Genomic DNA, 26873 nt, shown 5'->3' with positions numbered 1-26873 from the left:
TTTAATAGGTATTTGTTACAGTTTTTCCATCACCAATTTTTAAAGATAATTGCAGACCTCGTGGGTATGTATTAAGATACATAATTTGAATGACCTTTCTGCGTAACTAAATACGTATTAACTTTTAAACTGTGTTGAATTTTGCATTCTCAAAAGACAGGGACACAAAAGGTTTATGAAGCTCCGAACAAGCAGAGCAACTATTTAATGTTGAATTCTCAAAAGGAACTTCTACTGGACCTAATTATCTATGTGACAGTCCCCTTTGTAACATACTGGTTGCGCCACTAGTTTTAATAGACAATTTTAGGAGTTTTTAAAGGTTTAATCATTTCCATTTGTTTACCGAGCGCAATTGTAAACTTCTTCACTGTAGCACGCATCGACGCATGTATAGCTGCTGTGAGCGACCAAACAGTTACAAGAACAGGATTATGAAGCTAACTTGATGGAACAAAATTCCATTCATTAGCAGCTCCCAAATTTCCACGCATCGACGCATGTATAGCTGCCGTGAGCGACCAAACAGTTACAAGAACAGGATTATAAAGCTAACTTGATGGAACAAAATTCCATTCATTAGCAGCTCCCAAATTTTCTCACTAAAACCAGTGGCGGATCGCTTGTGGAAATACTGATGTAACCTATTAAGTCTTAAGTAATTGCGAAAAATTTGTCTTTTCACAAATGTATTTCAGATAGCAATTAATTTCAATTTGTAAAAAGCATTAATCTTAACAAAGCATCACTAATCTAAAGTTCCACGAAAGTATTCTTCATCCACAAACTGACAAAATTTGACGAGGTTATCAAATTTTCTGATGCTCTCCGCAATCCTGTTGTCGGGTAATGTTGTTGTCAACAAAGTGTATAAGTGTCCAAACACCAGAGCGTCCAATTCTGTTGGTCTATAAAATATTGTGTTTTATACTGGTATGACGGGGTTACAACAGCTGTTATATAACACAGGTTTTCTCTTTTATACACCTTGTGCCTTCTTAATAGTTATAACCTCTCGTAGTTGTGTCAGTTTGACAGTTTCTTTTCTAATGTATGTTTTAAATAAAGGTTTTAAACACATAATATTGCCTGTCTTAAGTTAGAACAAGCCATACTTTCTAAATTCTTAAAAATCAGCACCAACTTTCATACCTGTCCCCGAAAAAGTAATTTTTGTCTCCCAACTTCTGAGAAAGAGCGTGGCAACATCTTTCTACTTCTTCATCTACATTTGAAATTGATCGTTGGGCATTTCCCCATCCAATTGCACTGAGCAGCTTGAGTACTTGCTGGCGTTTCCTCCAGCATAAAATATGGTTCAGCGGCCACTTATAAGGACTTCCATACCTTTTATAAGTGATCTGAAATTGCGAAACTTTTACCATGACAGTGTACAGTATTAAAAACAAAATATCTTAGTTTTAAACAATTTTGCAAACCCTGGAGTTACTTAAGAAGATTTTTTGGCCAAGTAGTTGCGAAATATACCAAACAAAATACATTCAATGGCTTGAGCTACCATAGAAAAACTACCTTTTTAATTGTATCTTCATGAGCCCAGGTTATAAATAGTTCCGCTGGCACAAGAACATTTTTTACAAGTTCAATGTAAGCTTTCAATTCAGTTATTTCCACATCGTTTAGGTGTGAACTTAGATTGTTTGCCTGAAAGTGTATTTTGGTTAAGTATTTTTTAAAGATTTTTTTCAGCAATGGTTTTCAATTAATTGTACTTTAAGCTGTAGAACATTGCTATTTAACCGGTGTAAAGTGCGCCAAAATATACATGGGGGTGCACCAGTTCTTGCATGTTAAACACTGGTTAGGGTTAAATAGCATAAGTAAGTAATATTCAATTTGGGTTACCTTTTGCTTAAGAAAATTAATGATTGGACTTGGTTCTGATAGAACTAGATTTCCGCAAAATAAAACTGGTAGTCCAGTTGAAGGCGACATAAACTCAGCATTGTGTTTCTGGATAACCTGAAAAATGTGGTTTGTTCTTGCATAAATACCACAGGAAAATGAATACTGTAGTAATTCATGATTTGTGTTCTTGCGTGTTTATTCTAGTCAACAGGGTTTTATGTCCTGTTTGAATGACCCTGTGGTCACTAATGGGTTGTCCAAATTATTAGCCATACATAAAAAAATTACCTACAAAGCGATGCACATGGTAACACGTGAGCTGGCACAAGGTGCATAAACGAACAAGTAGTAACGACTGTCGTTTCCCCACCACATGAGAATAAAGCAAGTTAAATTCATTCTTTCAATTATTGAATTACATAGGCAAATATTCTTGCCAGAGAATATAGAAAAAAATCTAATCCCAGCAGCATAAATTTTTCCCAACAATTAACTATTGGGTTGTGATATATATTACTTTCACACAAAACCTGTTACCGTTTTACCTTAACTCTTAGTTCAGTCATGTGCATAAATGCTTGTACAGTGAGAGAAGCTGCATTTTCATTCAACAGTATTTGGCTCTCTGTATATAAAACAAATGTCAATCGTAATTAATTCTTCCCAAGTTAAACATTTAACATACCTTCAATTGGCTTGTATAAAGTGACGTTATCAGGCCAGTTCTCTGGGGCTAGAAAATCAAAAATGCATTTAAAACGCTATAATAAAAAATCAATATAACACAACTTGCTTTATCCTCGCATGGCTGGAAATTTCATAACATGATAGCTTAGGTGTTTTGTTTCATACACCTCGTACTAGATTCTGAGTTACCAAGAATTTAACTTTGTGGGTGATTGTTTTTGATGTTCAAAATAAAAAAAGATCTTACCTTCGATTTGAGACATTATAATCTCGTGGAGTAATGACATTAGTTTATAAAGCTACATTTATACGAAATTTTACGTCCCAAAAATGTTGACGGGGAAATCCCCATTGTTAGGTGAAAGCCCTGACGTCATCGAGTTAGCAAATTTTTCGAAATCGAAATAAATCACAATGTTTGCAAAATGTTATTTTTTTGTGTGATTTTTTAACAATAGTTGAGTACTACGATCTCATTTTACCCTACAGTACTATGTAACAGAAGCTAAGCTAAAAAATGGGCTTTTGTATTTACAAACGCCATTTTGAGGTAGGCTACATTGTGGTACCCCCAATAGCCGTCAAGTTAATAGGTTTCAGATAGGTTATTGTTTTTACCAAAAAAGTCAAGTGCGCCAATATAATACTTATGTATCGATTAATGATAAGAGCGTTCAACACAAATTCATTAATTTTATAATGATATAAGATGTAACACCCGAATATTAATAACACTCGATGCTATCCGACCATGGCTAAAGCATATTTGTGTAGAATTATTTTTATGTTACAACATTTCGTTGGCTTTTTAGTGCTTTCGAATAAGATTGCTTCAGAAAAACTTTCTTTTGACGAGGTATGTTTATTTATAATTTTAAAACCTAAATTTTTCTAGTTAAACAGTAGCTTTTAAATAAATAATTTAAAATGTGGATTGGACTAAACAGGCATATTATATGTATATAAGGTAATGTGGGGTAAGATGGTTACGTAGCACATAATATCCCGCATTTTTAATCGATTTTTTTTATAATTAACCACGCTTTTCAGTTAGTGTACATTTAGTCTTTTTCGTGAAAATGGGCAATTATAGTGTGCACTTTAAAAGACAGGTAGTTGGTTTTAAACGCTGGAACAAAAATGTCAGATGTGCTACAATACCAAAAAGTGTCACTCAGCTTTGAAGGCTTATAGTTTATAAAATACTGTAGAAAATGTAGCCCCTTTAATGTATTCCACGATATAATATTAGTTGTGTTGTTCAGGACTCGTTAAACAACATACTAAGGGGCCACAACCATTTGCGCACCCATAATGCAACGCCATCGGCAGCGGACATGAGGTTTATCACGTGGGATGACCAGCTCGCTAACGAGGCCTCCGATTGGTCGAGCGACTGCCAATATGACTACAAGGAATATTTTGAATTAGAGAGATGGGAAAATATAGGCCAGGTTAGATTTTATTTACCTGAAAAGGATATTATTTGTCTTGGCTTTCAATTTTTTTACTGAGAGTGTATGATCATTGCTTTATTACATTTTTTACAGTTTAACAAAGAATCTTTTTAGTACTATGAAAGAAAATGAAACTTTGACCGTCTTACGCAAACCTACTATAGCCTACATAACGGAAAACAGCATTATACGCTGAAAAATTGTTTATGTGGAATCTATATGTAAATAAGTGTCCGAGTTTCATTTTCTTCCATGTAGTACCCTCTAGTGGTGAACAAACAATAGTTACATAACTATATGGCCATACTCTCTAACAGAGTTCTATGTTATAGAACTTCTACATGTCAAAGGAGGGAGTGGAATGGTCTGCCGATTTTCAATTTAAGCCGCTTCTCAAATGGATGTGGCAGCAACGTAACTTCAACCACACAACGTTAACTTGCAACGATAATTCGTTCTGTTTAGAATATGTACAACTCATGTGCAGCAAAACTTATAAAATCGGGTACAGTTTAAGATTGCAAACATAGTAGGGTGGGGGAAGATGGGACACTTTAAACCGTTGCTAATTGTTAAAAGAACAATTAGAATATTTGGATTATGTGTCACAGGTTCCACGTCTTCGCCCACTCTACTTTACTGGTGACACAGTTGTGGTTACCGCAACCCTATAAGTAAAGGTTGTAGATATCAGTATATTATTTGACCGCTATACTGTCTCTAGCCCATAAAACACGGGTTCGATGCTCGACACTGCCATCATATTGTGAGCCGATGTTTTTTGAGGCAAAACAAAACTACAGTTAAAACGAAAGTTGAATTGACTAAACCATTCATTCATATACTCCAGGTGTGGTGCGTCACGATGTCCCGAAATGAACACTGGTTCAAATAAGGCACAAAACGTCATCTTTTACGTTTGTTTCTATGGACCGAAATGTATGTATATATGTTTATTTTATCATTGGTAGATTATTTTGGCTTTTGTTTCACTAAAGACAGTTATTGCTTCAAAAAAGCGTGGTAACTAATGAGCGGGCATAAGGTATATACGAAACAAGCCCCCATAACGACTGCCCCGCCATGCGATAGCAAATTTACATACGCATTCATTCATTCAGTATACTTCTTCTGTTTACATGTATATGCAGGCGACTACACTTTACATGAGATTGGCAGTATGCCGTACAAAATTGGGGACCAGTGCTCACAGTGCGAAAACGAAAACGACACTTGTACCAAAAACCTGTGCGAAAACAGGCAAAGAGACAAACCGTACGTACACAAACAAAAAACACCATCATGTGAGGGCATGACGGGGCCAGTTATAGGAGCAATAATGGCGACATTTGCTGCAGGGGTTGTGGCAGCTATATTGAAAAAGATCACAAGCAATGTAAGCCATTTTGCAACTACATCTCAAGTAATAATTACCCATTTTATATTAGGGCAGGGTATAAGATAGTCCTTTTTTATTTTATATATCCCCATTTGGTTGTAAACAAAATTAATACATATAGGATTACGTAATCGTATATTCGTATTTTCACAACTCTAAAAGCGTCAATTAAAAGATAATTCAAAAATAAAATTGGGAAAAATTGGATACTATTTGCAAACGGTATATATATCTATCTTACTCAGAATAACCGTATAGAGAAAAAAAGTCGTTACAGTCAGTTTTTCATCAACAGAAAGGTAAAATCAGCCCGACACAAGAGACAGTACAAGATAACGATGTTGATTTGAGTGAAAAACTAAAAGAACGGGCAGACCCTGGTGATGGGACTTCAAAACCAGCCACACCGATTTCCGAATCTGCCCGAAGTTTTCCGAAACTGTCCGACGATGAAGATACCCGTGCAGCGAATAAGTTCGATGAGCCAGAAAACGAAAAAACACTGAATGAAAATGCTGTTAACGATAATGCTGGGAGCCACGATACTATAAACACTGACATTACAGAAGACTGTCCTGCAAACGATGATATTAAACTTTCTGATGCTACAAACTCTGAAACTGCAAATTGCCCCGAAAAAAATGACGACCAACTGAAAACGCCAGATGAAATTTAAACAGTATAACGTAACTGGGATATTAACCAAACATCAGGCTGCAACACATTTTGGGTGTGTGAAATCGTCTGCGTGAAGTTCCTATAAGGAAATGAGTTCCGGGCCGGCTGTTTTTATTTAAAAGTCAGTTTTACTAGGAAGAAAAATTTGTACATTTTTGTCAACTGCACAAATTTTCGACAGCAAATTGTTGGAAAAAATGATTGCTGGACAGAAGTGCTATAATGTAACCGTGTAATTATTTAGTACATGTTATACTATCTTATTTTTGTATATAGCTATAATGAATGGTTTCTATGTGTGACACGCGTAACTGCTGGAGGCCTGTGTGTTATTCGGTGTAAGCACGGTGTTATTTTATTAGGTGTTTTTAGGTGTGTTATATAAACGAGGGGTACCTGTTTATATATATATTGGGGTGGGGAAAGATGGGACACCTTTAACACATAATAGCCAATCCTGACCGTGTTTTAAACAAGTTACTATATGGGAGTCGTCGGGGTACGGTTTTATATTCCTTTGATTTTTCTTTGAATACTACCAAATGGTACGACAAAGTGAATGAAAAGGTGTCATGTCTTCCCCACCCTACTATAACTTTCCGTATTTAATTTGCCGTCTCCTCTGAGCAACTAAGCATGCCATTTTTGACACACCAAGGCGCCTTAAAAATCAACGCAAAATAGCAATTATTAGCGCTCGATATCAGACTGAGGCAGTTAGTACTGTGCTGTTTGGTAGTTACTGTACTGATACAGTTACTATTGTCAGTTACTATTGACCAGTTATATAGGCATTTAGAGGAGAAATTTAAAAATAAGTGAAATTGGTTACTGTATAGTGCTGTTTAATATCTCAGCTAAAACAGTACCATAATGCAGTTTCGCGTCCTCAGTGTAGGATTTAATTGCAAATAGAGAAGTAACGACTCTGTAGATCAGTGTTTAATTAGGCAAACATTTAGATTTTAGACTGAGAGTATCATATTATAGGATGGGAAAGATGGAACACCTTTTCATTCATTGTTTTTGACTCATGTGGTAGTAAACAAAGAATATTCACAGAATTATAATTCCGCATCCTCACGACTCTTATAGACCGTTGTTAATTGTTTAAAACGTTCAGGATATTTGAATATTAAGTTCTAAAGGTGTCCCATTTTACCCCACAGTATTATATTATAGGTAATTATTATATTCTGTAACCAAATGATAAAAGATACCCTGCTGTACTCTGTCATCTGATGACTCGCAAAAGTTTCGTTAGACGAATACACGACTTGAAATCTTCATCTTCATACACCTTGTAGACAGGCTACCAATACGAAAAAGTAAGTTACAAATTTATGTAGTATCACATGTCGTTCCAAAAGCCCCGAAATAAAAAATCTTAATGACTGTAGGTTGCGGTGCAACGCATCACGTATAGCAAACCACTGAAAATTATTATAGGCGTAGATTACCAGAAAGCATGGCGATATTTAACAGTTTAAGAGCCCTTAGTGTATAGTGTACATATTTAACACGATGCGCTGTGCACATACTTAAGATTTCTGCGAATGTTGTAGGCCTATATGCGGGGCTTTCTATAGTTCACAACACTTATAAAACAGATGTTAATATTCTTTATCCACTTCAGTAGTAACCACAAAGAGGTTCTTCTAAATGTTAAATATACGTCATATAGTCCCAAATATTTCGTCATAAGATTCTCCAGCACTTGACCGTATATATCGATTAACTGTTCAACTTTGTAAATAAGGCAAGCTGTAAATGATAAAGGTTATGCGAAAGTTGCTCCGCTATGGAGACATACAGTAGGCCTACTGCACTGCACTGGCCGGCCGGGCCGCTCCAAGTTTGGTTTCGCGAAAGTCTTCCCGGTAGTCTGATACGAACTGTATTTTTTAATTAAGACCATTTTAAAAGCGCAATCATGTTGGAAACCACCTTTTCAACTTTCATCTATATATAGTAGGGTGGGGACACTTTTTCATTCTATTTTTTTATTCCATTTGGTTGTAAACAAAAAACATTCAAAAATTATAAAATCGCATCCTCACGACTCCCATTGACCGTTGTTAATTGTTTAAAGTGGGGAAGATGGGACACCTTTAAAACATAATATACAAATATCCTGATCGTGTTTTATACAAATACCAACGGTGTATGGGAGTCGTGAGGATACGATTTTATAATATTTTGAATGTTCTTTGTTTACTATACCAAATGGGATGAGAAAATAGAATGTAAATGTGTCCCGCCTCCTCCCATCCTACTATATAAATAACAGTTGAACTTCAAGGAATGTGCAGTATGTTTTTATTACTGATTCTTTCATCGTACTGGTTTTAAATATATGGGCTATCAATATTACTGCAAAGATAAAGCAACAAAAATATTTGTTATTATCTATTAATACAAAATTCATGCGTTCAATTACACAATGCTTTTGCGCTGGTTCTGTAACCGAAAGCCCGCGGCCGGCGCGGACCACAACTGGCGTTGATTGCCAGTATTGGCACTTTTACACGATTAGACCTTTCATTGTTGATTCCAAAAAGCGGGTCTTTAAACGAAATTTAAACGAAACCGGTTTTAGTTGTTTATTGTTTAACCAAAACCTAAGCAGTTACCATTTATTTTGTAACTTACCCAATACAAATGTTGCATTCAAGGTGATTATAGACAAACGTGCTGATTGATGTGATAAAATGTATGTTTTAAATGGCTAATGTTTCTATTTACATTGTCAGATAATTTAAAAAATTGCCTGTATAGGTAATAGTATATAAGCATATCTACCACCATTATTAACTTTTATATTTTATTATACAGTTGGGTGAACTCGATTTTTGTGTGTTCCGTTTTCGTCAAATGTAAGCGCTCTTGGTTTGCGAACTAGATTTTCTATAAGCATACATTATACGGGCATAATAACAAATTCAATTATTAATCAAACTTAACAAGGATTTTAAATTGTCCCGTCTTACCCAGACTGTTTTAAAATTTGGTAAAATTCCACCTGGTGCGCGAATCACTAAATAGCACCTTGCAGGATTTAATACACTTATTTAAGGTGTTATCAATTACCAAAGGTATGGGACAGTACTAATTCTTGGTATCCGTCATACATATTGAAAAAAAAGTTATCTATTTTGAGTTTGAAAATTGGTGTTTAGTTCCTGTTCATTAACGCTTCGTAAAAGTGAGGCTTTAGAAATATGAAATTTGGGTGGTAACAGTATTCTATCTGATCCCACAGTACTATAAATGTTTCTGCGCTAGCCACACTTTGTTATCGAAACTACCAGACTGTTACCTCGATTGCTTTACTTAACATCTGTTGTGTTAATTATAGTTGCCGTTAGTAATTCAATTCTCCATACATGTTGTTTTATAAACCGCATACTTCCTGTAATTCGTAAAGGGCAAAACTCCCGTAGAACATTTGGCAAACAGTTTTTCTAAAATAAACGGATGACGAATTATTTCTAAAACCGCGGCTAATAAGTAAATAGTCCCTAGGCCACCTGATAACTCAGACATACAGTAATGCGAAAAACTGCAACATAAAAAAAAACAAATTACGCCATGCCGAAACCATTAAGAGGATGTACTTGCAGGAAATAATTTTTTCACTGTTCCACGAGTTTTGAAAAAGTATATGTTTTTTTCACAAGCCATGTGTTTTGACAATATAAATGTATAAATAGGGTGGGGAAAATGGGACAACATTTTAATCTATTTTTTCTCGCCCTTTTTGGTAGCAAACAAAAAGCATTTCTAAAACTATAAAACTCAGGATATTTGTGGTGTTCCGTTTCCCCCATCCTACTATATTATTTTAAAATATTTAAATACCACACATAAAACATTTAATCATTTTCTTGGACCTTTCACCCAAAAGAAGCACCAACTATAGAAGACATGCTCGACAGTGCGCATGCGCGTATGAGCACGCCCTATCTACAGAGGAGCGCGTGTACAAAGCTCTCTTTGGAGGCACAAGTTTAATTGGCCGGGAAAAGATATGGCCGACAGTGCGCATGCGCGTATGATCACGCCCTATCTACAGTGAGACGCATGTACAAAACTATCCTGCGTCAGAAGTTCAACTTAGCGACGCGTGTGCACACAAATGAGTTGCACCTTAGCGACGCGTGTGCACACAAATGAGAGTTAATTATAGTTGCCGTTAGTAATTCAATTCTCCATACATGTTGTTTTATAAACCGCATACTTCCTGTAATTCGTAAAGGGCAAAACTCCCGTAGAACATTTGGCAAACAGTTTTTCTAAAATAAACGGATGACGAATTATTTCTAAAACCGCGGCTAATAAGTAAATAGTCCCTAGGCCACCTGATAACTCAGACATACAGTAATGCGAAAAACTGCAACATAAAAAAAAACAAATTACGCCATGCCGAAACCATTAAGAGGATGTACTTGCAGGAAATAATTTTTTCACTGTTCCACGAGTTTTGAAAAAGTATATGTTTTTTTCACAAGCCATGTGTTTTGACAATATAAATGTATAAATAGGGTGGGGAAAATGGGACAACATTTTAATCTATTTTTTCTCGCCCTTTTTGGTAGCAAACAAAAAGCATTTCTAAAACTATAAAACTCAGGATATTTGTGGTGTTCCGTTTCCCCCATCCTACTATATTATTTTAAAATATTTAAATACCACACATAAAACATTTAATCATTTTCTTGGACCTTTCACCCAAAAGAAGCACCAACTATAGAAGACATGCTCGACAGTGCGCATGCGCGTATGAGCACGCCCTATCTACAGAGGAGCGCGTGTACAAAGCTCTCTTTGGAGGCACAAGTTTAATTGGCCGGGAAAAGATATGGCCGACAGTGCGCATGCGCGTATGATCACGCCCTATCTACAGTGAGACGCATGTACAAAACTATCCTGCGTCAGAAGTTCAACTTAGCGACGCGTGTGCACACAAATGAGTTGCACAATCGAAGCGGTGTTTTTACCGCAACGACTGCTGCTGGGCAAACATGAAAATGTATATAAGACGTCTCGGTTTGCCACATCTACAAGAAGAGAAGATTAAGTCTTCCTGTGGAAAAAGAAATCTTCGTCCGCCATGATGAAACTGAAACTTCTTACGATTCTCGTCGTGCTGAGCTATGCACTTGGCAAACCTGTTCGCGACAAGAAAGTGGAACTTAACGGTAAGTTAAACTTGTTATTCGGATTTTATAACATGCGTGTTACAGTCGATGATAAGTATTGGAAATTTAAACAATTAACAACAGCCTATGAGAGTTGTGAGGATACGGTTTTATAATTCTTTGATTTTTTTTTGTTTACTACCAAATGGGATAAGAAAATAGAATGAGTAGGTGTTTCATCTTCCCCCACCCACTATATATACCGGACTCGGAGGTCGCTCTTCGGAGACGTCGCTTACAACCAAATTTGCGATAGATACTTATCGTAAGGGTATAGAACTATAGAAACTCCAATAATCATGAGTGTAAACCGCCATAAAAACGTAAACGAGAATCGGCCCTGTTTGATTAAAGAATGCGGTCATCTGTATCGGAACAAATGAGAAATACAACGTTTCCATGTCTTAGGGCTTGCTTGTGGGCTTGACTACAGGCTACCGTTTACACCAAAAACCGCTCGCATTTCCGAGTTGCCGTACGCCTGTGGTATTGGGTGTGTGTTTAGATCTGGTTGCGGACTAGGCTCTTAGAGGTATTCCTATTCTCAGTAGAAAGTGGTTGAATGTCGGACAAACGACCATCTGTTCTGCATGGTCGCGTGGAACTCCGCCGTTATAAAATCGTAAACGTTTGTATAATGTAGCACCACGCTAAGAATTCAATAACTGATTCATAAAATAAGTTTATTTATGTCTTTGAATACGATAGCACGACAACAAAGATATATTGCGCGATGGACAACTGCTCACTGAAAATCGCCATTTCAAAAGTCTCCCGTCACCTTTTTACTTATATGCAAACCAACTCTTAATTGTCACACTTCCCATTAAGTGCGCGTACGTATGATAAGTGGTACCCAAGATTTGCACACAAGATAACAATGCAAACATGAGATTATAATTAAATTTATAAACAACTATTGACTTAAGCAAAGAAGATTTTTGACTAGTTGAAAAACTAATAGGCGAAGCCATCAAAAATCCCACTACTGGTAACTTGAATTACCAAAAATATTCTGCGCAAAACAGAATAAGGTGTGGGTTTTGTAAAACACCTAAAATGTAAATTCCACAGATAAATGCTTTAACTCTGATGGCAAACCATTCAGTTCTGATCCATTTGAAAAACCTGGAGATTGTGACAACTTCTACCAAGTGAGTTCTCAGACTTTTTACATTTGACTTCTAATTTGTGCATATTAACCATCTTATTCTTGGTTCACAGTGTTCCAATGGTTATTTGTACACAATGCCATGCGCTCCAGGAACTGCATTCAACCCAGCAATTGGTGTGTGTGATTGGCCTTACAATGTTCCTGGTTGTGGTGAAACAAGCAATACCCCACCACCACCACCCATCGATACAATTGATCGTAAGTCCATATACCGATATAAATGTAACTTAAAACCTACAGCAAGTACAAACATCACTATATATATTTTTTTGGTTATTACAGAATAAAAACCAATTCCTTTTATTTTGCAGTCTTATGTATGGATTCCAATGAAAAACCAATCAGTTCTGATCCATTTGAAAAACCTGGAGATTGTGATAACTTCTACCAAGTAAGTGCTCACACTTTTAAAATGATTTCTTTTTTTGCAATTTTAACACCACATTTTTATTGATTCACAGTGTTCCAATGGTTATTTGTACACAATGCCATGCGCTCCAGGAACTGCATTCAACCCAGCAATTGGTGTGTGTGATTGGCCTTACAATGTACCTGGTTGTGGAAGTGGTACCCAACCACCACCACCAATAACAACAACAACAAATCCTGGTATTATTCATCGTAAGTTAAAACTAGTAGAGTTTTTTTGTTGGTCTCATAGTCAAAGTACAATGTTTTGGATTATAGCAATAGCAACCATACACCAGTAATCAAAATAAATTTAAACTAAAACAGGATTCTGAAATTGTATGTAAAACTTTTACCAATATCTATTTTGTTTAGAATTATGTATGGATTCTGATGGAAAACCGATCAGTTCTGATCCATTTGAAAAACTTGGAGATTGTGACAATTTCTACCAAGTAAGTACTTACGTTTTTTTGAAAATGTTTTTTAAACTGTACTTATTTTACACCCTGTACTTCCTTTATCAACAGTGCTCCAATGGTTATTTATACACAATGCCATGCGCTCCAAGAACTGCATTCAACCCAGCAATTGGTGTGTGTGACTACCCTTACAATGTTCCTGGTTGTGGAAGTGGTACCCAACCACCACCACCAATAACAACAACAAAACCAGTTGTCACTCATCGTAAGTATAAACTAGTAGAGTTTTTATGTTGGTCTCATAGTCAAAGTACAATGTTTTGCATCATAGCAATAGCAACCAAACATAAATAATCAAAATTAATCTAAACTAAAACATGACCCTGAAATTTTTTGCAAACATTTACTAAAATAAAATTGTTTCGTTGTAGCATCATTATGTATGGATTCTGATGGCAAACCAATCAGTTCTGATCCATTTGAAAAACCTGGAGATTGTGACAACTTCTACCAAGTAAGTGCTCACAATTTTAAAATGATTTCTTTGCAATTTTAACACCACATTTTTTATTGATTTACAGTGTTCCAATGGGTATTTGTACACAATGCCATGCGCTCCAGGAACTGCATTCAACCCAGCAATTGGTGTGTGTGACTACCCTTACAATGTACCTGGTTGTGGAAGTGGTACCCAACCACCACCACCAATAACAACAACAACAAATCCTGGTATCATTCATCGTAAGTTAAAACTAGTAGAGTTTTTATGTTGGTCTCATAGTCAAAGTACAATGTTTTGGATTATAGCAATAGCAACCATACACCAGTAATCAAATTAAATTTAAACTAAAACAGGATTCTGAAATTGTATGTAAAACTTTTACCAATATCCATTTTTTTTAGAATTATGTATGGATTCTGATGGAAAACCAATCAGTTCTGATCCATTTGAAAAACCTGGAGATTGTGACAATTTCTACCAAGTAAGTGCTCACACTTTTAAAATGATTTCTTTTTTTGCAGTTTCAACACCACATTTTTATTGTTTTACAGTGCTCCAATGGTTATTTGTACATAATGCCATGTGCTCCAGGAACTGCATTCAACCCAGCAATTGGTGTGTGTGACTACCCTTACAATGTACCTGGTTGTGGAAGTGGTACCCAACCACCACCACCAATAACAACAACAACAAATCCTGGTGTCATTCATCGTAAGTTTAAACTAATAGAGTTTTTATGTTGGTCTCATAGTCAAAGTACAATGTTTTGGATTATAGCAATAGCAACCATACACCAACAATCAAAATAAATTTAAACTAAAACAGGATTCTGAAATTGTATGTAAAACTTTTACCAATATCCATTTTTGTTAGAATTATGTATGGATTCTAATGGCAAACCAATCAGTTCTGAACCATTTGAAAAACCTGGAGATTGTGACAACTTCTACCAAGTAAGTGCTCACACTTTTAAAATGATTTCTTTTTTTGCAGTTTAACACCACATTTTTATGGATTTACAGTGCTCCAATGGTTATTTGTACACAATGCCATGCGCTCCAGGAACTGCATTCAACCCAGCAATTGGTGTGTGTGACTACCCTTACAATGTACCTGGTTGTGGAAGTGGTACCCAACCACCACCACCAATAACAACAACAACAAATCCTGGTGTCACTCATCGTAAGTATAAACTAGTAGAGTTTTTATGTTGGTCTCATAGTCAAAGTACAATGTTTTGCTTCATAGCAATAGCAACCGTACATGAATAATCAAATTAATCTAAACTGAAGCATGACCCTGAAGTTTTTTGCAAACATTTACTAAAATAAAATTGTTTTATTGTAGCATCATTATGTATGGATTCTGATGGAAAACCAATCAGTTCTGATCCATTTGAAAAACCTGGAGATTGTGACAACTTCTACCAAGTAAGTGCTCACACTTTTAAAATGATTTCCTTTTTTGCAATTTCAACACCGCATTTTTATTGATTTACAGTGCTCCAATGGTTATTTGTACACAATGCCATGCGCTCCAGGAACTGCATTCAACCCAGCAATTGGTGTGTGTGACTACCCTTACAATGTACCTGGTTGTGCAAGTGGTACCCAACCACCACCACCAATAACAACAACAACAAATCCTAGTATCATTCATCGTAAGTTAAAACTAGTAGAGTTTTTATGTTGGTCTCATAGTCAAAGTACAATGTTTTGGATTATAGCAATAGCAGGCATACACCAGTAATCAAATTAAATTTAAACTAAAACAGGATTCTGAAATTGTATGTAAAACTTTTACCAATATCCATTTTGTTTAGAATTATGTATGGATTCTGATGGAAAACCAATCAGTTCTGAACCATTTGAAAAACCTGGAGATTGTGACAACTTCTACCAAGTAAGTGCTCTTACTTTTAAAATGATTTCTTTTTTTGCAATTTAACACTACATTTTTTGGATTTACAGTGTTCCAATGGTTATTTGTACACAATGCCATGCGCTCCAGGAACTGCATTCAACCCAGCAATTGGTGTGTGTGACTACCCTTACAATGTACCTGGTTGTGGAGGTGGTACCCAACCACCACCACCAATAACAACAACAAAACCAGTTGTCACTGATCGTAAGTATAAACTAATAGAGTTTTTATGTTGGTCTCATAGTCAAAGTACAATGTTTTGCATCATAGCAATAGCAACCAAACATAAATAATCAAAATTAATCTAAACTAAAACATGACCCTGAAATTTTTTGCAAACATTTACTAAAATAAAATTTTTTCGTTGTAGCATCATTATGTATGGATTCTGATGGCAAACCAATCAGTTCTGATCCATTTGAAAAACCTGGAGATTGTGACAATTTCTACCAAGTAAGTGCTCACACTTTTAAAATGATTTCTTTTTTTGCAGTTTCAACACCACATTTTTATTGATTTACAGTGCTCCAATGGTTATTTGTACATAATGCCATGTGCTCCAGGAACTGCATTCAACCCAGCAATTGGTGTGTGTGACTACCCTTACAATGTACCTGGTTGTGGAAGTGGTACCCAACCACCACCACCAATAACAACAACAACAAATCCTGGTGTCATTCATCGTAAGTTAAGACTAGTAGAGTTTTTATGTTGGTCTCATAGTCAAAGTACAATGTTTTGGATTATAGCAATAGCAACCATACACCAGTAATCAAATTAAATTTAAACTAAAACAGGATTCTGAAATTGTATATAAAACTTTTACCAATATCCATTTTGTTTAGAATTATGTATGGATTCTGATGGAAAACCAATCAGTTCTGATCCATTTGAAAAACCTGGAGATTGTGACAACTTCTACCAAGTAAGTGCTCACACTTTTAAAATGATTTCCTTTTTTGCAATTTCAACACCACATTTTTATTGATTTACAGTGCTCCAATGGTTATTTGTACACAATGCCATGCGCTCCAGGAACTGCATTCAACCCAGCAATTGGTGTGTGTGACTACCCTTACAATGTACCTGGTTGTGGAGGTGGTACCCAACCACCACCACCACCAATAACAACAACAACAAATCCTGGTATCATTCATCGTAAGTTAAAACTAGTAGAGTTTTTATGTTGGTCTCATAGTCAAAGTACAATGTTTTGGATTATAGCAATAGCAACCATACACCAGTAATCAAATTAAATTTAAACTAAAACAGGATTCTGAAATTGTATGTAAAACTTTTACCAATATCCATTTTTTTAGAATTATGTATGGATTCTGATGGAAAACCAATCAGTTCTGATCCATTTGAAAAACCTGGAGATTGTGACAACTTCTACCAAGTAAGTGCTCACACTTTTAAACTGACTTCTTTTTTTGCAATTTTAACACTACATTTTTTATGGATTTACAGTGCTCCAATGGTTATTTGTACACAATGCCATGCGCTCCAGGAACTGCATTCAACCCAGCAATTGGTGTGTGTGACTACCCTTACAATGTACCTGGTTGTGGAAGTGGTACCCAACCACCACCACCAATAACAACAACAACAAATCCTGGTTTCATTCATCGTAAGTTAAGACTAGTAGAGTTTTTATGTTGGTCTCATAGTCAAAGTACAATGTTTTGGATTATAGCAATAGCAACCATACACCAGTAATCAAATTAAATTTAAACTAAAACAGGATTCTGAAATTGTATATAAAACTTTTACCAATATCCATTTTGTTTAGAATTATGTATGGATTCTGATGGAAAACCAATCAGTTCTGATCCATTTGAAAAACCTGGAGATTGTGACAACTTCTACCAAGTAAGTGCTCACACTTTTAAAATGATTTCCTTTTTTGCAATTTCAACACCACATTTTTATTGATTTACAGTGCTCCAATGGTTATTTGTACACAATGCCATGCGCTCCAGGAACTGCATTCAACCCAGCAATTGGTGTGTGTGACTACCCTTACAATGTACCTGGTTGTGGAGGTGGTACCCAACCACCACCACCACCAATAACAACAACAACAAATCCTGGTATCATTCATCGTAAGTTAAAACTAGTAGAGTTTTTATGTTGGTCTCATAGTCAAAGTACAATGTTTTGGATTATAGCAATAGCAACCATACACCAGTAATCAAATTAAATTTAAACTAAAACAGGATTCTGAAATTGTATGTAAAACTTTTACCAATATCCATTTTTTTTAGAATTATGTATGGATTCTGATGGAAAACCAATCAGTTCTGATCCATTTGAAAAACCTGGAGATTGTGACAACTTCTACCAAGTAAGTGCTCACACTTTTAAACTGACTTCTTTTTTTGCAATTTTAACACTACATTTTTTATGGATTTACAGTGCTCCAATGGTTATTTGTACACAATGCCATGCGCTCCAGGAACTGCATTCAACCCAGCAATTGGTGTGTGTGACTACCCTTACAATGTACCTGGTTGTGGAAGTGGTACCCAACCACCACCACCAATAACAACAACAACAAATCCTGGTGTCATTCATCGTAAGTTAAGACTAGTAGAGTTTTTATGTTGGTCTCATAGTCAAAGTACAATGTTTTGGATTATAGCAATAGCAACCATACACCAGTAATCAAATTAAATTTAAACTAAAACAGGATTCTGAAATTGTATATAAAACTTTTACCAATATCCATTTTGTTTAGAATTATGTATGGATTCTGATGGAAAACCAATCAGTTCTGATCCATTTGAAAAACCTGGAGATTGTGACAACTTCTACCAAGTAAGTGCTCACACTTTTAAAATGATTTCCTTTTTTGCAATTTCAACACCACATTTTTATTGATTTACAGTGCTCCAATGGTTATTTGTACACAATGCCATGCGCTCCAGGAACTGCATTCAACCCAGCAATTGGTGTGTGTGACTACCCTTACAATGTACCTGGTTGTGGAGGTGGTACCCAACCACCACCACCACCAATAACAACAACAACAAATCCTGGTATCATTCATCGTAAGTTAAAACTAGTAGAGTTTTTATGTTGGTCTCATAGTCAAAGTACAATGTTTTGGATTATAGCAATAGCAACCATACACCAGTAATCAAATTAAATTTAAACTAAAACAGGATTCTGAAATTGTATGTAAAACTTTTACCAATATCCATTTTTTTTAGAATTATGTATGGATTCTGATGGAAAACCAATCAGTTCTGATCCATTTGAAAAACCTGGAGATTGTGACAACTTCTACCAAGTAAGTGCTCACACTTTTAAACTGACTTCTTTTTTTGCAATTTTAACACTACATTTTTTATGGATTTACAGTGCTCCAATGGTTATTTGTACACAATGCCATGCGCTCCAGGAACTGCATTCAACCCAGCAATTGGTGTGTGTGACTACCCTTACAATGTACCTGGTTGTGGAAGTGGTACCCAACCACCACCACCAATAACAACAACAACAAATCCTGGTGTCATTCATCGTAAGTTAAGACTAGTAGAGTTTTTATGTTGGTCTCATAGTCAAAGTACAATGTTTTGGATTATAGCAATAGCAACCATACACCAGTAATCAAATTAAATTTAAACTAAAACAGGATTCTGAAATTGTATATAAAACTTTTACCAATATCCATTTTGTTTAGAATTATGTATGGATTCTGATGGAAAACCAATCAGTTCTGATCCATTTGAAAAACCTGGAGATTGTGACAACTTCTACCAAGTAAGTGCTCACACTTTTAAACTGACTTCTTTTTTTGCAATTTTAACACTACATTTTTTATGGATTTACAGTGCTCCAATGGTTATTTGTACACAATGCCATGCGCTCCAGGAACTGCATTCAACCCAGCAATTGGTGTGTGTGACTACCCTTACAATGTACCTGGTTGTGGAGGTGGTACCCAACCACCACCACCACCAATAACAACAACAACAAATCCTGGTATCATTCATCGTAAGTTAAAACTAGTAGAGTTTTTATGTTGGTCTCATAGTCAAAGTACAATGTTTTGGATTATAGCAATAGCAACCATACACCAGTAATCAAATTAAATTTAAACTAAAACAGGATTCTGAAATTGTATGTAAAACTTTTACCAATATCCATTTTTTTTAGAATTATGTATGGATTCTGATGGAAAACCAATCAGTTCTGATCCATTTGAAAAACCTGGAGATTGTGACAACTTCTACCAAGTAAGTGCTCACACTTTTAAACTGACTTCTTTTTTTGCAATTTTAACACTACATTTTTTATGGATTTACAGTGCTCCAATGGTTATTTGTACACAATGCCATGCGCTCCAGGAACTGCATTCAACCCAGCAATTGGTGTGTGTGACTACCCTTACAATGTACCTGGTTGTGGAAGTGGTACCCAACCACCACCACCAATAACAACAACAACAAATCCTGGTGTCATTCATCGTAAGTTAAGACTAGTAGAGTTTTTATGTTGGTCTCATAGTCAAAGTACAATGTTTTGGATTATAGCAATAGCAACCATACACCAGTAATCAAATTAAATTTAAACTAAAACAGGATTCTGAAATTGTATATAAAACTTTTACCAATATCCATTTTGTTTAGAATTATGTATGGATTCTGATGGAAAACCAATCAGTTCTGATCCATTTGAAAAACCTGGAGATTGTGACAACTTCTACCAAGTAAGTGCTCACACTTTTAAAATGATTTCCTTTTTTGCAATTTCAACACCACATTTTTATTGATTTACAGTGCTCCAATGGTTATTTGTACACAATGCCATGCGCTCCAGGAACTGCATTCAACCCAGCAATTGGTGTGTGTGACTACCCTTACAATGTACCTGGTTGTGGAGGTGGTACCCAACCACCACCACCACCAATAACAACAACAACAAATCCTGGTATCATTCATCGTAAGTTAAAACTAGTAGAGTTTTTATGTTGGTCTCATAGTCAAAGTACAATGTTTTGGATTATAGCAATAGCAACCATACACCAGTAATCAAATTAAATTTAAACTAAAACAGGATTCTGAAATTGTATGTAAAACTTTTACCAATATCCATTTTTTTAGAATTATGTATGGATTCTGATGGAAAACCAATCAGTTCTGATCCATTTGAAAAACCTGGAGATTGTGACAACTTCTACCAAGTAAGTGCTCACACTTTTAAACTGACTTCTTTTTTTGCAATTTTAACACTACATTTTTTATGGTTTTACAGTGCTCCAATGGTTATTTGTACACAATGCCATGCGCTCCAGGAACTGCATTCAACCCAGCAATTGGTGTGTGTGACTACCCTTACAATGTACCTGGTTGTGGAAGTGGTACCCAACCACCACCACCAATAACAACAACAACAAATCCTGGTGTCATTCATCGTAAGTTAAGACTAGTAGAGTTTTTATGTTGGTCTCATAGTCAAAGTACAATGTTTTGGATTATAGCAATAGCAACCATACACCAGTAATCAAATTAAATTTAAACTAAAACAGGATTCTGAAATTGTATATAAAACTTTTACCAATATCCATTTTGTTTAGAATTATGTATGGATTCTGATGGAAAACCAATCAGTTCTGATCCATTTGAAAAACCTGGAGATTGTGACAATTTCTACCAAGTAAGTGCTCACACTTTTAAAATGATTTCCTTTTTTGCAATTTCAACACCACATTTTTATTGATTTACAGTGCTCCAATGGTTATTTGTACACAATGCCATGCGCTCCAGGAACTGCATTCAACCCAGCAATTGGTGTGTGTGACTACCCTTACAATGTACCTGGTTGTGGAGGTGGTACCCAACCACCACCACCACCAATAACAACAACAACAAATCCTGGTATCATTCATCGTAAGTTAAAACTAGTAGAGTTTTTATGTTGGTCTCATAGTCAAAGTACAATGTTTTGGATTATAGCAATAGCAACCATACACCAGTAATCAAATTAAATTTAAACTAAAACAGGATTCTGAAATTGTATGTAAAACTTTTACCAATATCCATTTTGTTTAGAATTATGTATGGATTCTGATGGAAAACCAATCAGTTCTGATCCATTTGAAAAACCTGAAGATTGTGACAATTTCTACCAAGTAAGTACTCACACTTTTTATAAATGTATTTTCTTTGTAAATGTATAAATGTATTAAATTTTAATATCACATTTTTGCTTGTTTACAGTGCTCCAATGGTTATTTGTACACAATGCCATGCGCTCCAGGAACTGCATTCAATCCAGCAATTGGTGTGTGTGATTGGCCTTACAATGTTCCTGGTTGTGGGGGAGTTCACCCAACAACTGTCAACCCACCCAGTGGTAAGTGAAAATTCAAGCTTTTAGGAAATTCAAGATTTTTTTGACATTCATGCTTTCGAAATGGCGCTCTTTTATGGAATTTTAAAACATAGTGTGTTTCCCCTCATTGTTTTTCTCTTGATTCCCCTTTTCTTTGTTGTTTTATTGATATTGTATTTGCTTTCGTTTTGTAAACAAAGGATTATATTATATGTAATTACTTAAAGTCGCCGATAGTCGAGGCCGGCGCCGTGGTATAGTGGTTAGCGCGCTTGCCTGTAACCCAGAGGTAATGGGTTCAAGGCTCGATGCTGCTACCATTGTGGGCGTTTGTGTCCTTGGGCAAGACACTTAAGGACAATTGCTCCAACTCAGTGGCTAATGGGTTGTCTAAATTATCAGAAATACATAAAAAAAAATCTCCTAAAAAAAATTACCCACAAAGTAACATACATGGTAACTCGTAAGCTGGCACGAGGTGTTAAACCCGTGTGATAACGACTGTCGTTTTCCGGCCACGCAAGGATAAAGTAAGTTACATTCATTCATTCATTCATTTATTCAATCACTTCACAATATATTGACATTAAAGTTTAAAATGTCAATTTCCCTCTTTAATGTTTATATTATTGTTTTGGTACAATGCATATAGTAGGGTGGTGGAAGACGGGACACCTTTAGCACGTAATATCCAAATTTCCAAAACGTGTTTTGAACAATAAACAATGGTCTAAAGGAGTCGTTAGGATACGGATTTATAATGTTTGAATGTTCTTAGTTTACTGTTAAATTAGATGAGAAAATAAAATGAAAAGTGTCCCATCTCCCCTCATCCTACTATATATCAGTGTTTTGGTGGCATATAATCACTTTCTTAATTTTATACAGGTACTTCGGATGAATGCGTGGACGCAGATGATAAACCACTAAGCACTGGTCCGTTTGAAAAACCTGGTGATTGTACACACTTCTACCAGTGTGGAGCAGGTTAGTTCGGTTTCTTCTCGATAATTGTATTCTATAGCTACATATCCTTTTCTATAATAACCCCTTCCCGTAGCTCATGCCCTATGCTTATCTACAGATTATAAACAGGTCTGTTTACCCTTACATGGGGGGAAAATTTAAATCAATAGAACAGTATTTTATTATATACATATCGGGTCGCTATTCAAGTGATGATGTATATAACGTTGAGTTATCACGTATTTAAATTCGTGGTATATTTTTCGGGCAGTTTATATGGCCCATTGGTAACCTTGGGTTAGAGAAATAGCAGTCTTTATCGTGAAATCTGTAGTTTAGCCGTCAATGTTCTAAACTGCAAACCGGATTGTACATTTACTCCTTATATAATATAGGTATCTTGTACGTCATGCCTTGCGCACCTGGCACAGTTTTCAACCCAGCGTTATCCGTGTGTGATTGGTCATACAATGTTCCTGGCTGTTAAGGTAAATATACTTTTTTGAAATAACTCTACCTTCCCGAACCCTTAAAGTAAAGTTAAGTTTAATATCTCCCCCCGACTAGGGGTTATGAAAATAATTGATCTCTATACACTAAATGAACATGCCCCGTTTAGACCCAAACTAAACTGTTCAAATGCTTGCAGATGCTTCTAGATGTTTTTACCGGGAAACTTTTGTTTTTAATTGTAAGTAATATCATACTTTGATAGGTTATAGTGTTATACAGATTTTTAGATTTCTAAAATGTTGTTTTTATTTGCAGATATTTAGGCACTTTTGTGGTAATTCAACATGCAATAGATGATACATCGGCATAGTATTATATGCGCAATTAATTTTAATATACTTTTGAAGTAGCGTAATGAATAGCGGAATAAAATCGATGCAATACTTGTAAACCGACTGTTTTCGTGCACACGTTAAAGAGAATATAGGACAAATCGAGGCAGAACTTCAGTTTTCTTTAAAGTGTTTAATATATGGAATATACATGTCTTAGTCATTGACTGTGCTATAATTATACAAACACGACTTTATACACCTCATGCTTACTGTCGAGTTATAACATGAGTGTCTTCTTACACACCAGACACACATGACGTTTTCATACACCTCATGCTCACTGTCGTGTTTATTCTTTATAGGTTCTTATAGCGGTAAGAAAAATCAGAAAAGTATGCAAATGCGAAAACACACGCAGCAGCCTAACTGTGAAACAAAACAACAATCGTTATAACAGGCGTATATGGGTAAAACTGAAGGACAAAATTTATTTCATAAAAGAAGTGAAAGCCACGTTCTACAATTTACACACTGCCGCACAGACGTTACAGCAACCGTGCACAATCAAAGAGCAACAGCCTCAAGCATAAGTTCGAAAATTTTATCAACAAACGCGCCATGCAACGGAACGCGCCCTTGTAATTATTAGAGTCTTGCGTGTTAACAACTTAACTTGCCATCTGAAATAACTTCCATTGGTGTGACCCAGTATTTTCATAGTAGTATGGTCTTTTTGGTTTGGATAAAACATTAAGGAAGCCATAGGTTTTGTAGGAGACATGAAGTTAGTGAATTAGTTTTATAATAATAGCGTGGGGGAAGATTGGACATATGTAGGGTATAGCACATAATATTTAGATATCGTGATCGTGATTTAAACAATTAAATAGCGGTCTATAGGAGTCGTGAGCATACGGTTTAGTAATTCTTTAAATTTACTTTGTTTACTGCGAAACATGACGTGAAAATAGAAAAAAGTGTCCCATTTTCCCCACCCTACTATATAATTGCTTTTGTTTATCATGTGAGAACTTTAATATTTTTCTAATAGCTTGAGGGTTACACATATAAATAGACGATATAAAACACGGGCAAATGCTAATATAATGTTAAAATGTTCGATAGAGGTGTAGGAACTTCAAGCAATATGATGGATTACTTTATAAGTTTAAGATTGGACAGGAAACTTAATTTATCGACGGAGTGACAGAATTTACACAGGGCGTGAGTTTCTGATTAAACAAACGTAAAACATGCGCGTCCAAATGTAAATAACGACTGCCGTTTTTCATTTGTGTACGTTTTTTTGTGAGAATATTTCATTTGTGTACGTTTTTTTGTGAGAATATTTCATTCGTGTACGTTTTTTGTGAGAATATTTCATTCGTGTACGTTTTTTGTGAGAATATTTCATTCGTGTACGTTTTTTTGTGAGAATATTTCATTCGTGTACGTTTTTTTGTGAGAATATTTTGTAACTTTGATTGCAGGTTTATTATCGCTCAACTATATGTTTATCAAACACAACTTAAAGAGCATTTTTCCTATAGATCCCTAAATGTGCAACTACTAGTGTATGCGACACACGAGTCGATATTTTAACTTATTTAATTAATTAATTACTAATTAAAATATAGTACTGGGGGTAAGACGGTACACTTTTAACACATAGTTTCAATTTTTTCATCTGTTTTAAACAATTAAAAACGGCCTATGAGAGTCGTGAGGATGCGCATTTATATTAAATTCTGTTTTGTCGTCTTATTTTTTACTACCAAATACGATGAGAAAATAGAATAATGAAAAATTGTCCCAGCTTCCCCCACTTTACTTTGTTTTAAAAAAAATATAATTATAAATATTATCATGAAAATATAATCAAGCACAATTCTTTTATTTTAAATAGTTGCTACTCGTTAACCTAAGAATGTTAATAGTATTTGCTTGGCGTTTGGACATACGTCATACACAGCTATGAACGTATCCTGGCAACCTGCGCGCCTACTTGGTTGCGGTGCCGGCACCGGTCATTTATAACGTCGTATTTCTATATATCAAGACTGCAATGCCAACTATATTAAATATCATTAGCTCCCATCCATATTAGCTGAAATGAAACTTTAGGGCAATTTTCTGTTGTTGTAGGTTAACGTATATATCGGTTTGCCGTGGGTTTAAATGTCTATACCTATGACCTATAACTGAATACATTCAGTCGGCCATGCTGTATATACCGCGCCAGTTTTCCGAGGTAGCCTTTTTGTTGTGCGTTTAATTAAATAATTTTTTTAAATATAACAATTTATGTACTTTTTCCTCGAGATCAATTTATACCGGGGTGATTCTATTGCTGAGCAAATCCTGACGAATACGTTTATTTTTACTTTATTCTACTTGCAAACACCAGACACAGTTAAAATGTATATTTTTGCGAGGTTATTGTGTTATCGTAACAACCTTTTCGATGGTGTCACCATTTAATGAATAAGCTTAAGATCCCAACATGCTAAGCAAACACTTCTCGTGTGTTAATTAAATTATTTCATTAATTTTCCACTTTTATAATTCCCAAACCGTAAGCCTAATATAACATGCGTCGAAACTTTCGCAAAGCTTTTTGCAGATACAATATTACTTAATATAGGCAGCTAATAAATTCTCACTGCGTTTACGCTTCTAACTAACTAAGCATTTATTATAAAAACTGCCACGAATTGTGAAATACCTAAAACAAGTTAACCAATTGAAGTCAAGTGCGCTGCTTTTAAAAATCACCGCGAAAGTTAATACAGTAATACACCTACATTTGTACTGTTGATCCAGCTATACCAAACTTGAACTAATTTACCTGTCTCATTAATCTATCAAAATAACCACAGAAAACAGCAATGACCCACCGAGTTGCCATTCTCCCATGTAGTTTTGACAAGGTAGTTTTATTACCTTAATTTAACACAAGATAAATTTAATTTGCTGCTTCGGGTACAAAAACAAGGTAGAAAACGAAAACATCTATAAGAAATGAAAACAAGGAAGAAGTGCAAATCGGTATGTGAA

At 35.5% G+C, this 26873-nt stretch overlaps 4 protein-coding genes across 4 annotated transcripts; 3 read left to right on the top strand and 1 right to left on the bottom strand.

The window, feature by feature from the left end:
• Window positions 1-672: 672 nt before the first annotated feature.
• On the bottom strand, window positions 673-2960 carry LOC149741383 (metaxin-2-like). Its single transcript, XM_089891081.1, has 7 exons — window positions 2804-2960; window positions 2555-2602; window positions 2415-2494; window positions 1867-1983; window positions 1534-1665; window positions 1153-1361; window positions 673-908 (listed from the first exon to the last, which is right to left on the bottom strand). The coding sequence occupies exons 1-7, from the start codon at window positions 2841-2843 to the stop codon at window positions 749-751; spliced, it is 786 nt and encodes a 261-aa protein (XP_089747207.1). The 5' UTR covers window positions 2844-2960; the 3' UTR covers window positions 673-748.
• Window positions 2961-3073: 113 nt separating this feature from the next.
• Window positions 3074-6304, top strand: LOC149741382 (GLIPR1-like protein 1). The gene is made up of 6 exons (XM_089891056.1): window positions 3074-3412; window positions 3822-4010; window positions 4346-4518; window positions 4864-4952; window positions 5165-5409; window positions 5708-6304. The coding sequence occupies exons 1-6, from the start codon at window positions 3308-3310 to the stop codon at window positions 6086-6088; spliced, it is 1182 nt and encodes a 393-aa protein (XP_089747182.1). The 5' UTR covers window positions 3074-3307; the 3' UTR covers window positions 6089-6304.
• A 4899-nt stretch (window positions 6305-11203) lies between these two features.
• LOC149741381 (chondroitin proteoglycan 2-like) lies at window positions 11204-16236 on the top strand. The gene is made up of 19 exons (XM_089887420.1): window positions 11204-11291; window positions 11700-11777; window positions 12366-12445; window positions 12516-12663; window positions 12777-12856; window positions 12927-13074; window positions 13249-13328; window positions 13404-13560; window positions 13727-13809; window positions 13877-14024; window positions 14199-14278; window positions 14349-14496; window positions 14671-14750; window positions 14820-14979; window positions 15145-15227; window positions 15298-15457; window positions 15620-15699; window positions 15768-15924; window positions 16091-16236. The coding sequence occupies exons 1-19, from the start codon at window positions 11204-11206 to the stop codon at window positions 16234-16236; spliced, it is 2184 nt and encodes a 727-aa protein (XP_089743546.1).
• A 10-nt stretch (window positions 16237-16246) lies between these two features.
• Window positions 16247-26736, top strand: LOC149741380 (uncharacterized). The gene is made up of 29 exons (XM_089889337.1): window positions 16247-16403; window positions 16566-16645; window positions 16716-16878; window positions 17040-17119; window positions 17191-17338; window positions 17513-17592; window positions 17663-17825; window positions 17988-18067; window positions 18139-18298; window positions 18461-18540; window positions 18611-18773; window positions 18936-19015; window positions 19087-19246; window positions 19409-19488; window positions 19560-19722; window positions 19885-19964; window positions 20036-20195; window positions 20358-20437; window positions 20508-20670; window positions 20832-20911; window positions 20983-21142; window positions 21305-21384; window positions 21455-21617; window positions 21780-21859; window positions 21948-22083; window positions 22951-23049; window positions 23424-23516; window positions 23678-23719; window positions 23797-26736. Exons 1-27 carry the CDS (start codon window positions 16268-16270, stop codon window positions 23513-23515), a joined length of 3189 nt encoding a protein of 1062 aa, XP_089745463.1. The 5' UTR covers window positions 16247-16267; the 3' UTR covers window position 23516; window positions 23678-23719; window positions 23797-26736.
• Window positions 26737-26873: the final 137 nt, after the last annotated feature.

Source organism: Ciona robusta, chromosome 1, assembly GCF_009617815.1.
Source record: "Ciona robusta chromosome 1, ASM961781v2".
In the NCBI taxonomy this organism is placed as follows: domain Eukaryota; kingdom Metazoa; phylum Chordata; class Ascidiacea; order Phlebobranchia; family Cionidae; genus Ciona; species Ciona robusta.
This window is presented reverse-complemented; position numbering and strand designations above follow the sequence as displayed.

Excerpts from the sequence above, each read along its gene's own strand:
- LOC149741380 (XM_089889337.1), top strand. The coding sequence starts at position 16,268 with ATGCCATGTGCTCCAGGAACTGCATTCAACCCAGCAATTGGTGTGTGT. Across the intron at positions 19,489-19,559 it reads ATTGTGACAACTTCTACCAA|TGCTCCAATGGTTATTTGTA; the intron begins GTAAGTGCTCAC and ends ATGGATTTACAG. Across the intron at positions 21,618-21,779 it reads AAATCCTGGTATCATTCATC|AATTATGTATGGATTCTGAT; the intron begins GTAAGTTAAAAC and ends CATTTTGTTTAG.
- LOC149741383 (XM_089891081.1), bottom strand. The coding sequence starts at position 2,843 with ATGTCATTACTCCACGAGATTATAATGTCTCAAATCGAAG. Across the intron at positions 1,984-2,414 it reads TGACTGAACTAAGAGTTAAG|GTTATCCAGAAACACAATGC; the intron begins GTAAAACGGTAA and ends CACATTTTTCAG. Across the intron at positions 909-1,152 it reads AATTACTTTTTCGGGGACAG|ACCAACAGAATTGGACGCTC; the intron begins GTATGAAAGTTG and ends AATATTTTATAG.
- LOC149741381 (XM_089887420.1), top strand. The coding sequence starts at position 11,204 with ATGATGAAACTGAAACTTCTTACGATTCTCGTCGTGCTGAGCTATGCA. Across the intron at positions 11,778-12,365 it reads CGAGTTGCCGTACGCCTGTG|ATAAATGCTTTAACTCTGAT; the intron begins GTATTGGGTGTG and ends TAAATTCCACAG. Across the intron at positions 15,228-15,297 it reads ATTGTGACAACTTCTACCAA|TGCTCCAATGGTTATTTGTA; the intron begins GTAAGTGCTCAC and ends ATTGATTTACAG.
- LOC149741382 (XM_089891056.1), top strand. The coding sequence starts at position 3,308 with ATGGCTAAAGCATATTTGTGTAGAATTATTTTTATGTTACAACATTTC. Across the intron at positions 3,413-3,821 it reads AAAAACTTTCTTTTGACGAG|GACTCGTTAAACAACATACT; the intron begins GTATGTTTATTT and ends TGTGTTGTTCAG. Across the intron at positions 4,519-4,863 it reads AGCAAAACTTATAAAATCGG|GTGTGGTGCGTCACGATGTC; the intron begins GTACAGTTTAAG and ends CATATACTCCAG.